General features: G+C 41.2%; 1 protein-coding gene across 1 annotated transcript in view; it reads right to left on the bottom strand.

The window, feature by feature from the left end:
• PALMD (palmdelphin) overlaps positions 1 to 12,792 on the bottom strand; it is a 66,337-nt gene that overhangs the window by 16,491 nt on the left and 37,054 nt on the right. Inside the window, exons 4-5 of the mRNA XM_045027135.1 lie at positions 11,990 to 12,070; positions 4,498 to 4,628 (exon numbers count right to left, since the gene is read on the bottom strand). Coding sequence (XP_044883070.1) covers positions 4,498 to 4,628; positions 11,990 to 12,070 — 212 coding nt within the window. The remainder of the gene's footprint in view (positions 1 to 4,497; positions 4,629 to 11,989; positions 12,071 to 12,792) is intronic.

The raw sequence follows: 12,792 nt of genomic DNA, 5'->3' as shown, positions 1-12,792 counted from the left end.
TTTGTTTGTTTGTAAACCCCTTTCTACCTTTACTTCCTAGTACTTGGTATCACTTAAACCTATGGCTTTTTATGTAGTAAACTTGTTTTACCTTTACTATAAACCAGTTCAGTGCTGTGACTGAAATAAGAGTGTCAAATATCAGCTACATTAATGAGCTGAAATGCATTGACTCTTTAAAGGAGCAACAAATGTAGTATTTTCTGTGAATGTGCAATGATGGTCTGTGCATTGAAGAGAGGCATCTCTGAGGAGCTCTGGGGCTGGAGTTCACTGACTTTTACTTGCTAGGCAAGATGAAAACTGGAAGAGTGTCGAATTGGCTGGTGAGGAGACAGATTGGAGGGAGTGCAGGGGAGGGGGAGGGGGAGCTGACACACACTCTACCCTCCAGCAAAACCCACTCCTGATGAGGCAGAGAGAGAGAACACCATGGCTCAGAGCTCTGAGCATCCCCAGCAGTATTTTACAATGGTTCTGAATGTAGTTCTTTGGCTGCCAAATGTGTTAGCTTTAAGAATGTGAGTTATGTGAAAGAGCCGTGTGTGTGTGTGTGATTTGTTCTACACTTCAGTTCGCTCATATCTTTCTGGAAATAATTTTGTTGAGTAATAGCACTGATTCCTTTCTACATTCTCTCAAACACAGCACATTCAAAACAAAACTAAGTGATATTTACCAATCTTCATTCTATTTAAGTAGCATTACATCATAACTAGATCTTTTCTTCATAAAGTGAGTACAGTGAATCTCTCTGTGCTGTATTTCCCTTGGCAGTTAACCTTTTGCATTTTATACTCATGCCATTTGTGTCAGGCTCTCTTTGCACTCCAATTAAAGCTAGGATATTTTGTATGTGCATCAAGAAGAAGTGGAAATCATCTGGAGGAGAAAATGATCTGTGCTTGCAAAGAAAGGTCAAAGTGAAGGAAAAGTTAGCTCAGCAACAAAATTAAGTAGATGACGCAAATAATAATAGCACAGAGCTGTGAAAATGTCCATATTGCACTGCAAAAGGTCACCTGCCACAAGGGTGCACACAAAATCAGCAACAGTTCTGGGTTCTACTATTCATGAGTAGCAAAATGAAGTAGCCTAATATGAAGAGAGGAACCTTTTAGTGATGGGGGGGCAGTGGACTTTTAGGATGAAATTTTCACCCTCAGTTTAACTAAGCTTCTGATTTTGCATCTGTAAACGATTGTGGGAGTAATTAAAATATTTTTGCAATCTAAATAACTGATTTGTAGTCACAGTCAGGTGCTTAGACACCCATGGCATGTTAATCATGCCTGTAAATAACTGAAGGCTCAAATTTGCTTTTACAATTGTTTGTACCTGGAATTTACAGGCACAGCAATAGAAGCTAGCTTTTTAAAAATTGGCTTCCCGGTATACAGGAAAACACCGTGTTTGGGGAAGGGATTTGCGAATAGATCTTCAGTGAAGATATAGTGGAAACAATTAAAAACTCTCAGGCTAAAATTCCACTAGGAATATAATGGATATTTGTATTCTATAACTAAGCTAGTTGATAGTTTTCTGCTAGTAAATGTAAAAATAATGGAAAACTATCAGAGATGGGCTAGGGACATGGAAGTCTTTGGATCTGTGTTGGAGGGTTATGCTTGGGCTCAGGTTCAAGGCTGAATCACGTCTAGATTATGGATTAGATGGCACTTATATCTATGAGCTGGTTTTATGTAGTTTTATTTCCAAATAGTAGAAATCTTGCAAGGCCAGCTGTGAGATTTTCAACATCTCGGGGCCAACTCTCATGAGAATTATTGTTGCTGTGAAGCTTTGGCTACATCTGAACCAGAATCACAAACTAGGCTTTGGTAAAAATATGATCTAGAACACAAAAAGTGCCTAACTGACCTAGGAGCTTATTGGCCATATTTTTAAATATAGGCATTTAAAGATGCAGATAGGTGCTTAGTGGGATTTTCAGAAGTATCTAGGCGCTTAACTCCCATTGAAGTAAATAGGATTTCGATGCCTAGGTGCTTTTGAAAATCTCACTAAGAGCCTACCTGCATCTAAGTGTCTTAAGTCACCTTTGAAAATGGCCTTTGGAACCTAAGTAATTTAGGCCCTTCTGAAATTTTTAACCTTTGTCTACTTTTGTATTCAACCTGCAATGAAAAGTGGGGGCTCTGATTCTAATCCACCTCCCTGAAATACAAAGAAGTATTTAGTTCTGTTTTAGGGGGAGGTTCTCTCCTTTACAGTATATTGGCTTTACAGTAAGAACAATAAGTGATATGCAATTAATGTTCCATATGGTGCAAAAGAAAGTGTACTATCCGTGTATACAGCCTCCTGTGCATGAGGAAATAAGGGCTATATTTTGAATAAAGGCAGCATCAAAGGGCAGTATGTGCTCTATAATGAGATTCTGCAACATCCTTTACAGTCCTTAGGAACCAAGCATAGTAAGAGATACAAAAATATCATCACTACATGGGTGATTCTAGTAGGATTTAACCTTATTAGAAACCTGGTTAAGTCAATATTAAGAATGTAGAGTCTTTTTTTATGCAGTAGTCTGACCATTTATTATAAGGATTTAAAAACTTGCTGAAAGCTTTGAGCTAATACGGTAGGAGTTATTTTGATGCTAATTCTAAGTCCTCTCTACTGATAGGATGCAGGAGACCTGCAGCAACTGTTGCTATGAGACCTGCCAGATACTATGACTCAGGCACAGAGAGCACTTAAGGTACCTTGATCAGGTGACAAATTGGATTTATACTCTGGAGTTATAGTACTTTCCCGCTGGGGTGTCTTGGTCTCCAAGGCATTTAATCTGTCAGGAGTTCAATAGCTCTCATTTTAGCTCTACTACTATTCACAGAGCTGCAGGATAAGGGCACTGTCTGTTCTTTATTTAGGTGCCACTGAATGAATTTGAAACAGTGCAGAGGACTGCTACAGGGAGGAGAAAAGAAAACATGAACATTCTTGACCTGATTCTATGGCTTTAAAAATAGCATTTAAAAAAATTGCTGGGGAGGCTAGGTTTTTTCTTTTTCTTCTCAAAGGCTCAAAGCAGAGGTAGATGCCCCACTCCTACTGAAAGTCTGTGAGCCTTTGAAAAAATCTCCTCCTGGTATATCAGAGAAACCGGATTCGTTGGGGCTTTAACAATAGAACAGCAGCTCACAGCATGCTGTGTGTCCTCTGCTTGGTCCTGAGCCTATCCTTCCCTGTGCATGTGTGTAATATTTGACAATCACGTTGATGGTGCATTTTAACTGGGTCTTACAACCAGCTAGGCAGCTATACCCTTGTCACCACAACAAAGCATTCCACTGATGTACTCAAAAAGTGATTCTCCTTGGGAAAAGTGTTTCACGGAAGGAATCGCTCTAATTAAGGGACACAAGCTGGCACAGCAGTGCTGCCTATCAGCAGACAAATATCACTTGTACCAAGACGACAGGAAGTAGGGAGGAGGTGGATGGGAGATAATCTTGACGACAATTTAGCCAAAGGAGTGTGCGGGGGAGGAGAGCTGAGGAAGAGGACTCTTCAGATGAAGATGCTGTTAAATTAAAATAAAGTAGGAAGAAGCCTCAGCAAGATTCCAGGGACAAGGCAACTTTGTGGATCTAAAGAAACAGCTCTTCATCTTTGCTATAGTCCTCACTGAGCAAACGTTGGTACTCCTAGCCACAGAGGAGCTACAACATGTGTACAGTACAAACCCCTCAGCATTCAAGAAGTACTGAATGCGGCTAACAATCCTGAAGACCATGCCTGTGATCAAATAGGGCCACCATGTCTGAATCTGCTTATGTCGCTTTAAAAATAGCTATATGTGGTGGAGAGCCAAGCTGTGAGATTTGTAGAAACTGGTAAGATGAGGTAGCGAAAGGGTAAAGGAAGGACTCTGTGGGAGGGTTCTGAGGATTACGTTTAGGACGGGCTTAACACTATGGGTTATGAGTGTGAGCAGGACAGGAGAGAATCACAGGGCACGAATGATTACATGACTTAGAGGTACTATATTGTGATGTGGAATGCTTTGCAAGGGGTCAAGTTTTGAAGGCTACATGTTCTCTAGCTAAACTTAAGAACTTATTGGTTATCTTAATTTTAAGTGTGCATTATCTGACTTACTAAAATATTCATTCAACTTGTTAGCATCTCTGAGCAAAATCCACATTCTGGTGCTTGCCTCTGTAGAGTACAGTATGAATGGTGAATTTGGAGTCAGGAAAACAAATCCTTCAGCGGTATTGTATAGATTAGTAGGACTAATGACTTTCAAACCCACATGCTATACTTCTGATAGTTGTAGAAGCCCTTCAAATATATTAAAGACTGTATCGCACCCTTGGAATTAAATAAAACACTGCAAATTATTAGCCTTAGCTGATGCTTCATTTTACCTGTAACAATGGAGGGTGGGACCTCTCCTTTTCTCCATGCTTTTAAGAATGAACCATTTTAATGACTATAGGGGGCCACAACAAATTAGTGCTGTACCTGAGGATGCTTTGTTCCAGGTCGTTGGTCCGTTCCTGGTCTTCTCTATTGTGCTTTTGCATTTTTTCTTGCTCTTTTGGCGTGAGAGCACTCAGGCCATCCAAGAGCCATTTCTCCCGAAGGGCCTTTTTCTAATTTCAGGAAAGATAAAGACAAGTGTGTTTAAAAATGCTAATCAGTAACTTTCCCTATCTGCTTCCTAGACTGTAAGCTCTTTGGGGCAGGGACTATGTCTTTGTATGTGTTTGTACAGCACCAATGAGAGATGGGAGCATCTGGGCTCCCATAATAGAAATATAAACAAACAAGAATAAACTGTTGTTGTTTAGTGATTGGTTTAACAATAGAGTTAAAACAGCAAAACATTTTCATTATCAATCATTCTGCCTTTACAGATGGGCTGAATTAACAAGTGAGCAGACCACATGTCACTTATTAGCTGTGATGGTTAACATTTGTAAACTGACCCAGTGTTTGAAATTGTTTGTTTTACTCTGTGCTGCATTAAAGCATCGCTACTACAGGCTCATGCCTAGGGCCCCAGCTCCTGAAGTCCTGCGGTTACATCTGTATATATATCTTTTTATTTTTAAATGACAGTTTCCAGCCAGGATGGTTATAAAGGAAACCTTGAAGTCAACAAAGTGATGAGTGCCTGAGTCTGCAGACAGCTTGAAACAATAGCTCTAAGAGCTGTCCCTTGCTCACTTGGAGATTGAACATGGTACAAGAGTGGGGCTGCAGAGTTGGAACAGTGGTGTAGGGGAGAGGCTTGTATCAGCATGCCTAGAGCCCCAGGTTGCCTTGCCTTTTTCTCATTGTGTCAGTCTTCTGCTCTATGTGCAAAATTCCCGTTGCAAGGGTTATTTAGAGGAGCTCCTGAAAATACCAGGAGAATTGTTGCCTGCTGAGCTTTCCCAGTGCAGGACTGGAAGGACTGAATTATTAATGCAGACCTCAGGATAAGACATGTGGAACTCTTGAATACAAGCAGGGTAAGCCTATCTCAGTTATTACACAGACCTAGCGGGAGGCTGTAGGATTCCTGAATTTAGAAGAGGAGGCCTGCCTGAATTAGTTCTGCCCTTCTTCTGGGTGCTGAGGGGCTAGAGAGTTTGGACTCTGTATGACAACTAATACATAAGTCCCAGAAAGCAGGAATCCAAGCTTTGTACTCTGGTGCAGGAGTAAATCACTGCAAGACAGAAAACGGGTAGTGGGCTGTGAAGGGGCATGCTTGAGGATGGTGCTCCATTATAGCCTCCTGAAGGTAAGTAGAAGGTATTAAATCCCTCAAAGACAAAGCCACAGCAGTACAGATGGAGACCTCTCAGTCCTTTTGGAATGAAGTGGCACTCGTGGCTGGTTAACGAGTGGAACCGTGCATTAGTAGTAGGTGTTTGGACTTTTGCACCTGTTAATGAGCATTACTTAATTAAAACATGAGTCTGTCTTTCATCTGCGGTTTAGATTCTTTTGAGCTGGTGAATTGATCACACAGAACATGCTCTCAGTCACTTATTCATTTATGTATTTGTCAATTGCATGAAGTGGCTGCTGATCCTCTTTTCACGGGATTATAAAGCACACGCAGTTATTACTCCCATTGTTTTAGAACTTGCTTTGGATCAGATGGCTATAGTCTCTCCTATGCCAGAGTTGTGCTTGGTGCAGGAACGGGAGTTGCTTTGGTCTCAACACAGCTCAGAGCAACTGCTGGGCTGCTCTAAATTGCACCACTGGTGTAGGGTTGTTAGAGATATGTTTCAGCATGCCCCTTCCTACCCTGATGCCTTCCTGTGCTGGGAAGACAGGAGGAGTGGGGAGAGAGGGGAAAGATGTGTCGGGTACAGGGCCAGATCTGTCATGTTTATGCCAGCAGGGAGCTTCCTTCCAACAGGTGAATTCTCTGTGAGGTGCTTGTGAAAGCTATGGCTCCTTTGCACACCAGAGCAGTGCAAAGCCCCATAACTGTGTGTAGAGAATCTTGCCCAGACTTTGTAAATGAAAGACATCTAGAATGAAATGTGTAGGTATTCATCACTACAATCTAAAATAAATAAGAGGAAATGTGTTAATTTCTCAAAGTGCTTCTGAGAAGCTACAAGTGTATTTTCACCCATATATACATTTTCCTTCACTGAGCAGATTCACTTTCAAATAGAAATAGGATTGAGCTGTGAGAAGCTGATCAGGCTCTGAAACTTTCTCCAAGCCAAATTCAGTGTGCTTGCACTTGGAAGGGCTGGAAGAGTAGCCCTGAGGAAGACAATCAGGAGTAGCCTTTCCCTCTCTAGGAACTGCACTCCCTGGTATCTTTCCAACCTGCTGCTGATCGATGGAGATGTGGCAGTGGAAGGATGGTCCTATGGCTAGAACTTGGGAAACCTGAATTAAGTTCCTGCTCTGCCACAGACCTCTTGTGTGATCTTGGGCAAGTCACTTAGCCTCTCTGTGCTTTAGTTCTCCATCTGAAAAATGGAGAGAACAGCTTTTCCCTACCTCACGGCGGTATGAGGAGAAATACAAAGATTGTGAAGTGCTCAGATAGTATGGGCCATAGATGCATAATGCCTCTTGCCTTGCAGGACAGTATTGAAATTCCTAGTGAAAACAACTAGGAAGAGATGTTAACATAAAATTCAGTCAAAATGCCAGTTTAACATAATATTTCAGCCTAAGATTGGAGGCCACCAGTGGGATGCTGGTGGGTACTGAAGCCTTTGGCTGACCCCTAGTCTGTTCACCCATTGCTGTGTTCTGCGAGTAATCTTTAACTTGACAAATGATTTCTTCATTTGGGCAGCACAGCATCAGCTTCCTAATGAAACTGTTTGAATGGGAAGTGGCTTTGTTTAGTTCACCACTAAGCCATCACAAGAAGCTAGTTCTGTGCTTGTGCAAAGAGGATGTGCAATGCTTGTGCAATGAATGTGTCTTGGTCTCGGCATGATCAGATGTGTGATTGTGACCAGAAAGGAGATGACTGGGATTATGCCAGAATATTTGGCATTTAAAGAATGTCATCCCCTTGTCAAATCGGGACAATTCCTACAATAAGTCTAGTCTGATTAGGAACCAAGGTATCTTTTATTTAAAAGTTTATGGTAGGTAGGGCTTTCAGGGTAATGACTTTCCAGGTATTGCTCTGCTTTGAATTGACCTAGCACTGCTTTTGGGCAAAGGAGATTATAATTTCCAAATATGACATAGGATCTGATCCTGTAGTTCTCAGACATGCATATTGCCTGTTAGAGTCAATGGAAGTTTTGTGTACAAGGACTACAGGGATAATCCCCATCCATATAAGTACAATAATATAAAAAATAAGCAATGTGGGTAAATTTCCTATTATAGCTTTCTTGTACATTTTATTTCATTAGTCGCACTTTCATGAATGGCTTACATGCTGTATAACTTGGAAATGTTTGTTGTATAAAGGGAGAAGCTCTGGCTAGAGAAGAATTCTGCATGGCTCCACTGAAACCAGTATAATTCATTGAGGTATAGCAATAACAGCTGCCTTTAGGCATGCAGAAACTTTCTGCAGCGCCATCTTGCTCTTCCTTCATTACAAAGAATGAAAGTGGCTCCGGTACGGTACAAAGTTATGCATGCTACAGTATGTTTGTACCTCTGATATCATGTTGACTTCTGTACACTGTATAGAGGAAAAGGATACTAATACAATATGGTGTGATAACACTCTCAGAATGGCTGGAATGCTATCATTGCCCCATGTGGTTCATATTCCATCATGCTAGTGGTACTTACAATAGATTACATTGCTGTGAACAAACTCCTGAGCATGATCCGAGGAGGGTGTAGCTGGACAGATACCACAAAACAAGTCTGGAGTAAGGTAGCAGGATATCATTATTTTGTCCCCTGCATAGGTGTTTCAGAGTCTTATGTAAATTTTGTGGCTGGTCATCAGGTGCATAGTTTATTTTCCCAATGTGCAAAATGCAAACCCACACTATATCTAGGAAAAGGTCTGAGTTTTTCATATTTTAACAGCTTTCAAAAATAGGGTTACATACTATTCTCACAGGATAAACCCCTGGGATGGTAACACATGTGACATCCATGAGATAGCACTTGGAGAGACATTGAAGGGGGTGGGGATAAACAGATTCACCAGGTAAAATGAAAGGATCCATAAAATCTGCTGGAAAGTCTACCCAGATGGCATGCATCTGATGAGTGGGCTTTAGCCCCCGAAAGCTTATGCTCAAATAAATTTGTTAGTCTCTAAGGTGCCACAAGTACTCCTGTACTTTTTCCAGAACTATATGAGTCCCATCTTCTCTGCACATCACCTCCAGCAGCACAGCTGTGGTGCCTATACCTTTCCCCATCCTCTCAATAGGAATGATTGTAGTGCAGAGGGGAGTAACTGCTGGCTGCGCCAGTAATCATTGCCATGCAGATTTAATGTATGCTCTGTACAGAGGAGGCATGCTACCCTTGGCCCAGGGAAACACCTTTTCCTGACCCACAGAGCCCTAACCTAACTGATCTGGAGTGAGACTGCTGTAAGGGGGCTAATCCATGAAAGCCTCATTCAGGTGGGGAGCTTACCTGCCCTGTTTTGTTTCCCTCTACCATACACAGGAGAGGAGCAAGTAGCCCATAGTTATGGGGTGGAGAAAAGTGATGCAACGCAAAGCAATTCAGTGAACGGGACAAAGCTGGAAAGCCAGAATGCTGAACTAGATCTAGGGGTGATAGTGGATGGCAAGTGAGACATCAGCTTGCTGTGTAATATGCAAGCAAAACAGGCCAACATAATCTTGGTTTGTATATTGTGTGCTCATACAACCAGTCATGAAACAGGGGATGGTAATCCCTCTCCATATGGCTTTGCTGTGGCCACACCTGGGGATATTAAATTCTATTCTGACACTTCATTACCAGAAAGACATCTGACAAATTAGAGGTAGTTCAGAGAAGAGCAAGCAAAGTTATTTGGGGAACAGAGGGATTGATTAATGGGGAAATGATATATAATTAGCTCTTTTAGTAACTTAGCTGAAACTCCTAAAGTGGGATAGGATAGCCAACAATACCTAAAGAGTGTAAACACTAATGAAAGAGAATAATATACTTAGGCTGATACCAGAGAGTGCACAAAGGAGTCATGGGACAAACTTAGGAAAGGAAAAATCCAGTCTGAGTATCAGGAACATCTTTGTTCCATTGTCTGGGTCACTGAAAGATAATTGTGCAATAGAGAACAAATCCAAATGAATGAAATATCCTGCATTAGCAGAGAGATGGACTAGAACTAACATTTTCAAAAGTGAAAGTCAATGGGCCTTAGGTGCCTAAGTCACTTTGGTGCACCGTGTGCAACTTTCAAACACATCTAGTTTGAAAGTTAGACTCTGCCTTGTGATTGTGACACATCTGCCTGTCTTTTTGTGCACCATGATCAACGTAAAGTAGCTTCTGCATGGTTTCTAATGCAGTGACCAAGGAACATGCACAGGTAATATTGGGGTAGAAAATTACTGCTCACAAACTAAAGAGCCCTTAAAGTCATTCTCTTCTCTTTCCCTTCCACCCACCCTCTCACTCCTCAAACCGTGTAAGTGTGTGTGTGCCTCCATACCCATATACAATTGGGGTTTGAAAAAAATAGGTCTGAAGGACCAGACACTCAGTCAGTGTGAGCCAGTTGACTGATATATACCAACTGAAGATCTTGTCTTTAATATGCACCTGTGCAGGGCAGTGTGTACACTTGTACTATAATTATAGGTCATTGTTCCTGCAACATAGGGATTGTTTCTGTGTATTTTAAAAGTGTATTGGTCTGTGTTTATCTATATCTTGTTAGAAGTTTAACAATGTAACCGGATTATCTTGTAGGTGCTAATTCCCTTTCATGTCTTGTTTGCCTTAATTATATGTGACTGTGACCAGTTAACCTTAAGATTAAAGATATAAGATACTGCAAGAAACTAATAATATTAACCACATTGTTTTTGGTTTAAATATCTGTGTTACAGTGCATGACTGGTTAAATGCCTTATGTGAATGAGTGTAACTAGTTTACCAGTGTATGCATAAGAAATAGAAGATTAGCTTCAAAGCAAAGACCTGCATTGCATATTCTTCCTCTGGAGAAGGCCCTACTGTGACAATTTCTGTGAGCAGGCTTGTCAGCTTGCTAGAAGAATTATAAAGGAAGCCCTGGGCTGATCCTTTTCATCTCTAGTTTGCTTAAACTTTGAACAGAGAAAGTGTAAGTTGTAAGACAGACATCTTCCAAATAATGATTTGGAATAACCTGAAAGATGCGTGGAAAGACTGGGACAGACTCTACATCTGGACTGCCTATTGGACTATACATTTTTAAATTGATTCCAGAAAGACTTTTACAAATCAGCAGCCTCACCATCTCTGCTCTGAAACTGACCTAAGGACTTTACACACATTTGTATGTATATTGATCTTTTTAACCATTTGCAACTCTTCCCCCCCACACCCTTTTATTATTAAAATCTTAGATTTAGCTATTAAGGATTGGCTGCAAGTGTGATTATTGGGTAAGATCTGAGACTCATATTGACCTGGGGATAAGTGTCCGGTCCTTTGGGACTGGTGACCCTCACCTATGGTGAATCAGGTTTTCAGTAACCCCTCGCTATATTAGACTTGGTTGTCTAGATGGGAGTCAAGGGCTGGAATGCTTAAACGGGACTGTGTCTGGTTTCTTGTTAACCATCGTGGTATTAGAGAAGCTGTTTTGTTACTGGCTTGGTGAATCTAATTACAGGATAAACCCCCAGTTTGAGGCATTGTTTGCCCTAATCCTTGGAGTCGGCCCTGAGTGTAGCATCCTCAGGCTGTCCGGTCATATCAGTGTTTTGAACACCACACTGATGTGAACTTGCCAAGTCTGACGACAGTGCGAAATTTGCAGATGCTTCTCCCATATGCTTCCGACACAGGATCACAACATTATTTCACTAAGGAGATGTATTAAATAAATTGATGTTTTGCCAGATAAAAATAATCTGCTACTTGATGATTTTAGCAAGAAGCTGCTATTTGCCATTTGGTTGCATCTGGTGATTATATTGCATTTTGTGCTGAAATTATAAAGTGAACACACTCAGTCTGACATGTGAAGTCCAGTTTTAAGCTGGGAATTATTTCTGGTTGTGATGTCACTTTAAGCTACAAAAATTATCAAACAACATTAGCCCCTTTATGTGAAGCTTTTGCACGATGCCTATTAAAATCACTTGGAGTCCTTCTGGTAAAACTCCAAATAGTTCTGCAAATGTAACAGTAAAGGCATGACTTAAACCCATAAATGGAAGGACGCTTAGATTGAAGGCTGAAGCAACACTTAATTACAGTAGTCTTGCCTAATGCTAATAGCAGGGCTAGGACTTTCCTTGTGTTTATTATTTGACTCTTACAGATATTTAAAAATGTTGAATAACTTAAGCTGCTGATATTGACAAAATAATACCTTCAAATGCTGGTATTTTAATTTTTCTTCTTCTACTTTAAGACGCTTCTGTGTGATTTCTTCTTGAAGCTTTCTCTTGTCCTGGAAATTAAAAAAAACCCCACACATTAATTTTTAAAGTGACATGTCACTGCTTTGGTGCTTTAACTTGGACCCCTAGGGGAATTCTTAAGTGATGTAGCACCACCACAGCACCACCTTCCTTCCTATTTACAGCGCAGAGGTCATGGCTAAGGAAAAGGGTTATGCCCGGGGTGTCCCTACACCCAGGTAACACCCACCTGCTGGGATGGCCCCTTGGAGCCACAGAGAGCTACCAATATAAAATAACCTTGTGGCTGCTCTATGTGTCACCAGGAGACTACTGATTTGGTGCCCATTGGCATAGGTGCTGGAACTAAGGGTGATGCCACTCCTCCTGGCTTGAAGTGGTTTCCATCATATCCAGTTTGGTTCAATGACTCTCAGCACCCCCACTATAAAAATTGTTCCAGTGCCACTTTTAGTGGCCTCCAGAATCTGGGGAGAACATACAATGATGATAGATGACTTGATCCAACTCTCTTTGAAATAAGAAGAAAGACTCCTATTGACTTCAATGGGCATTGAATCAAGCACAGAGTAACTTGTACCATTACAAGTCCCCCTAATGGCCACTCTACTGCCAATCATTGCTTTCACAATTTTGGCACCTATTCATTTACATTAATGTGTGGTAGGGCAGTAACTAACTCACGTCTCACCTGCTGTTCTATACTATGATGCACCATAGTAAGAACTGACGTAATGACTAGAGGCTATAA

The sequence above is a fragment of the Mauremys mutica genome, chromosome 8, assembly GCF_020497125.1.
Source record: "Mauremys mutica isolate MM-2020 ecotype Southern chromosome 8, ASM2049712v1, whole genome shotgun sequence".
Lineage (NCBI taxonomy): Eukaryota > Metazoa > Chordata > Testudines > Geoemydidae > Mauremys > Mauremys mutica.
This window is presented reverse-complemented; position numbering and strand designations above follow the sequence as displayed.